General features: G+C 43.4%; 1 protein-coding gene across 1 annotated transcript; it reads right to left on the reverse strand.

The window, feature by feature from the left end:
* Positions 1-203: 203 nt before the first annotated feature.
* On the reverse strand, positions 204-2,510 carry BEX5 (brain expressed X-linked 5). The gene is made up of 3 exons (XM_054544859.1): positions 2,369-2,510; positions 1,253-1,319; positions 204-810 (listed from the first exon to the last, which is right to left on the reverse strand). The coding sequence occupies exon 3, from the start codon at positions 763-765 to the stop codon at positions 430-432; it is 336 nt and encodes a 111-aa protein (XP_054400834.1). The 5' UTR covers positions 766-810; positions 1,253-1,319; positions 2,369-2,510; the 3' UTR covers positions 204-429.
* Between the last annotated feature and the right edge of the window lie 2,819 nt (positions 2,511-5,329).

Consider the following 5,329-nt stretch of genomic DNA (forward strand, 5'->3'; position numbering starts at 1 on the left):
CTGGTTTTCATTCATTCATATACATATATATATTTCATATATATATTTCATATATATATTTCATATATATATTTCATATATATATTTCATATATATATTTCATATATATATTTCATATATATATTTCATATATATATTTCATATATATATTTCATATATAATATATAGTGTGCATACATACACATCTAAATGAAATAGTCTATCTATAGACTGCTTTTAAATTTCTTTATTAACTTTACAGTGTGCAATAAACATCTTTCCATGAAAGTTGATGAAAGTCCTCTTCTGACAGAAAAACTTACAGACTAGGTCAAAATGCAATCTCCAATCAGAAAATTGCAGAAGAATGCCAAAAGGTTCACATTAAAGGTACACCAGGAAAAATGCGAATTTAGAAAGCAGGGATTTTATGAGTATTAACCTCAAGATTCAAGGCATAAGGCAAAACTCATCATGATGACCATGGTGAGGGGGGTCCCCTATAAGAATGCGCAGACTGTACCTCAACTGAAGTTCCCTAATTTTCCTCCTTAGCTCTCTCATCTCCTCCATGAACCGTTCCATATCATCTCCATCTCCATCTATCATATCAATGTTATCGACAAGCCTATTGGGCACATCCTCTCCAAAACCCTGGGCAGGTGGAGCCCAAACTCCTCTAACATTTCCTCCAAGCTCCTGGTATTCACCACCTCCTAAAGCGGGGGCTTCATTCTGCACTGGGGCCTTCTCCACAACTTTGTTTTCCTTGGGGACATTTTCCATGTTGAGTTTTTTTCCTGTTTTTTTTTTTTTTTTTTTTTTTTCTTCCTAGAAGATAAAAAGCAAGAAGAGGGAATGAATGCTTGATAGGATTCAGAGTTCTGTTTGGCAAAGGTTTTCCCAACTGAGAAACTTTGTGAACCCTGTAGGGGGCGCCCCAGACCCAGCGCTGCCCCAAAGCCCATCATTTTCCCTGAAAATCCCTTCCCCAGGCCACTCCTACCGCCAAAATGCAGGACGACTTGGCGGAGGGGGACAATCATAGAGAGACCAGACTTCACCTCCCTGGGATCCTAATAAGCTCTCCAGGAGCGCCCCAGATCTCGCCCCTCTACTCCCTTCTTCCCTCATCAGACACAGGGCTGTCATTTTATGAAGACTCTCCTAAGTTTCTCCTGCACTCAACTCGGGCAGGAAGGGCTGTGAGTCACCCAGATTCTGCTCTGATCCTTGATACCCCTACACTAGAGGGCCCCAGGCGACCTCCTACCTTCAGGGATCAGAGGCAGTCTTTCTCTCTTAGCCTTGAAATCGGCTGCACAAACGCACTTAAAGACCTGCAGACAAATGCGACAATTACCAGGACTGATCTTTTAATCAAAGGACCGGTAATGGGAGTTGATTTAGGGTTCTCCTAGTATTAGCACCTTCTGTTTCTCCTCCATCCTGTCTCACGGCTTCTTTTCCCACCCTGTGACAGGCTATCCCACCTTCCAGAAATGGGCATCAAAGATGATTATTTCCAAAACGTTTTAACCTCTTCTTTAGGCGCCCATCTCTACTGTTTCCTCCTACCTGTCATCTAGTTACCCTTTCTGGAATGCAGGCAACTTGCCTGGCGGGGGAGTTAGAAGAGCTTGCTGAATGAATACGTAGTTTATTCACAAAAAATTTCAATCTAGGTATCCATCAGGCCCTCTCTCCACTCAATCCCCACTCCCATGCCCACCATTTTATGCATCAAGATGGACGATGAGTGAAGAGGTATGTGGGCACTGCAAACTAGGACCTGCTGCGGTCTCTGCGCTTTGTCATTCTCACTCCAGGATCTACAGGTAGCGCCCACGCTTACACCGACCGACCTGCTGAGACCAAAAACAGTTTCTCGCTCCTCGCCTCTGTCCCTCAGTCAGAAGCTCGCCCGCTCAACTGCCACAATAGGGACCTGCTTTCCAGACCTAATCTCTGTTCCCCTCCTCTGCAGCAATTCCTCTCCTCGGCCCCTGCAGCCTATCATTTCCAGCTCTAAATGGGTAGACGGTGAAGAAAAGATACCTAGAAGGCAGGCCTAAAACCTTGGCAGGGTCCGCCCTACCCACCCCTTGGTTGCCGGCTGCACCTCCCTCCCGCGGACCTGCAGGAAGCAGGCTGTTTCCTTTCAGTCTCCTCCACCCGCTGGACTCCATCAGACATTGCCCGATGGCCGGCCTCCTAGGAGATCTCAAATGGTATCCATTCTCAATCCGGCCCCCTCGGGAGATCCTCTCCCCAACCGCTCCATTTCTCACACTAAATGGGTGTGTATCTTTAAAGGGTGTGTATCCAGTCCTAGACCCGCTCTGGTCTTTGCCCTCTGCCGCTCCCACACCGGTCAGCGCCCACCAACCTGCCAGGGCTCAGGGGTCAGCTTCTACCACTTTCCACCTTTCCTGGGCAGCTGGCTCGCCTGCCTTCAGGGCAACAGCGAGCCGTCGCACGGCCAGCGACGACTACCAGATTGCAACTAGGAGGAGGGACTAATCCACGCATTGGCTCTGGGTCTCCTAAGGGCCACGTCACTGTGAGTTCAGATTTCCAATTACCATTCACACCCGCAGTGCGGCAGGAGGGTGGGGGCGGGACTGTGGGCGGGGCCACCTTTCTCTTCATTCCTGCTTTCTCCATCGCTACCACAGGCTACTACCCACCCCTCTATTTTTTTATTTAGCGATCCCCATGACCAAACGGGTCATAGTATTTTGTATTTGGCTTGCTCTGGTTTCTGATGGAGCTTTTAAAAAATCGCTTCTTCCTCTTCTATATCCCTAAACGCACACTTCTCTCCCCTTCACGTCCAGCAAGTAAAGCCCTAACAGTCTTGTAGGGCTTGGTCCCAGATTGGAACCCGGAGAAGGGGTGGGGAGCGAGAGGCTAGGAAGTCTGGAAAATAGGCAGGAAGTGGTATTCAATTTTTTTTTTCACTTCAACTACTTTCCTTTTTGTTTGTTTATTTGGGAAGGGGGTTCCTTTTATTTTTCATCAGCATGCATTCATTTTGTTGTTTTTATAACTAGACAATACAGTTATTTTCAGTTGAAAAAACAGGATTCGAGTTGTAAAAACATGGCAATCTGTTTCTCCTGCTGAATCATATTATAAATATAAACCTTCCAGAAAGCACTCCCCTGCCTCCTTTAAGGACTTTGAAATAAGGCCAGGCGCGGTGGCTCGCGCCTGTAATCCTAGCACTTTGGGAGGCCGAGGTGGGTGGATCACGAGGTCAGTAGTTCAAGACCAGCCTGGCCAAGATGATGAAACCCCGTCTCTACTAAAAATACAAAAAGTAGCTGGGCGTGGTGGCAGGTGCCTGTAATCCCAGCTACTCGGGAGGCTGAGGCAGGAGAATTGCTTGAACCTGGGTGGCAGAGGTTGTAGTGAGCCGAGGTAGCGCCATTGCATACCAAGCCTGGGCGATAGAGTGAGACTCTGTCAAGAAAGAAAGAAGGAAGGAAGGAAGGAAAAAGAAAAGAAAAGAAAAGAAAGGAAGAAAAGAAGGAAAGAAGTGATTTTCTTGTGAAGGATCTCTGTCTTCATGTCCTTCCATGAAATGATGCATTGAGTCTAATAGAGCCTCGCTGGTGGATTTTCATGTCTTGAGAACCTGTGACAAACTGATGATCTCCTCTAAATTGTGTTAGTGTAACCACAATTTACAATAACACCTAGCCCTGACGATTCAGGACAATAATTTGGGGAAGCTACCCCGACAGATGAAAATGTATTGTGATGGACACATAGAGGGGAACAACACTGGGGCCTACAGGAGGGTGGAGGGTGGGAGGAGGGAGAGGATCAGTTTACCTATATAACAAAGCTGCACATGTATTCCTGAACTTAAAAGTTTAAAAAGTATTGTGAAATTACAATGTTAAGATAATAGTGTACCAGAATAAATTTAGAACAAATGAACCAGAAAAGAAATTCGATTATCAAATCCAAATATGGAAAAAATGCTAGTAAATGCATTGAAATATTTTGAATCAGTGGGGAAAGGTTAGATTGAAGAAATTGTGTTGGGATAATTGACTATTTCCAAAAACGATGAAGTGCCTTATCATTCTCATACACTTAAAAATAGACACTAAATGTTTGCATAAAAGACATTAAACCATTAAAAATAGAACTTAGCATGTTATTTTTAATATAATCTTAGAATGGAAAAGTTATTTTAAAATATAGCACCAGATCCTGACAAGACAAAAAGGCAATTGGCTCAAATCTGCTGGGGACCCTCCAAGTCTCAGAAATGACTTAGAGTGCTCCTCAGAATTATCCTAACTAGTGATGAGAAGTTGGGGTATTTTTCTACAGACTTGGCCCTCTATTGGTGGATGTCACCCTGAGGATGTTAAAATCTCTGGCACTTTTAAGTTGTCCTACACCTGGGCTGAGCAAGTTCCCAAGGTACCAGAAAAAGCCCTCAGCAAAATTAGAAAACACAGGTAAGGTAGAAGGATAATATCAGTTTTATCCCCACTACAGGAAATATACTATTCACATTTTACTCTAAATCAGTCCAAATATCTCCCTTCTAAAACAAAGATAATACACACATATTCATTTTCTTCTTCTTCTTCTTCTTCTTCTTCTTATTACTATTATTATTATTATTATTATACTTTAAGTTCTGGGATACATGCGCAGAATGTGCAGGTTTGTTACATAGGTATGCATGTGCCATGGAGTGATTTGCTGCACCCATCAACTCATCATCTACATTAGGTATTTCTCCTAATTCTATCCCTCCCCTTGCCCCCCACCCCCAGACAGGCCCCAGTGTGTGATGTTCCCCTCTCTGTGCCCATATGTTCTCATTGTTCAACTCCCACTTATGAGTGAGAACATGTGGTGTTTGGTTTTCTGTTCCTGTGTTAGTTTGCTGAGAATGATGGTTTCCAGCTTCATCCATGTCCCTGCAAAGGACATGAACTCATTCTTTTATATAGCTGCGTAGTATTCCATGGTGTATATGTGCCACATTTTCTTTATCCAGTCTATCATTGATGGGGATTGGGTTGGTCCCAAGTCTTTGCTATTGTACACACATATTCATTTTCATATTTATAGATGTTTGGGTTGTTTGTAGTGTTCATGTTGATTGAACTTCTGTGTACATAAAATTTTCATACTAATATCATATTTTGAAATTTCTAGAACTGTCGTTTCTATATACATGTGGATATTTTTCATTGTCATAGAAGTCAATCCTGAAAAATGTCCAAATTTGGTATCTATAATGTATGAGCATTCCTGCTTTTTCATGTCTGCCAATGCTTAATATTGCCTGGTGTATTAATCATTTTCACAC

The sequence above is a fragment of the Pongo abelii genome, chromosome X, assembly GCF_028885655.2.
Source record: "Pongo abelii isolate AG06213 chromosome X, NHGRI_mPonAbe1-v2.0_pri, whole genome shotgun sequence".
NCBI lineage: Eukaryota > Metazoa > Chordata > Mammalia > Primates > Hominidae > Pongo > Pongo abelii.

Excerpts from the sequence above, each read along its gene's own strand:
- BEX5 (XM_054544859.1), bottom strand. The coding sequence starts at position 765 with ATGGAAAATGTCCCCAAGGAAAACAAAGTTGTGGAGAAGGCCCCAGTG.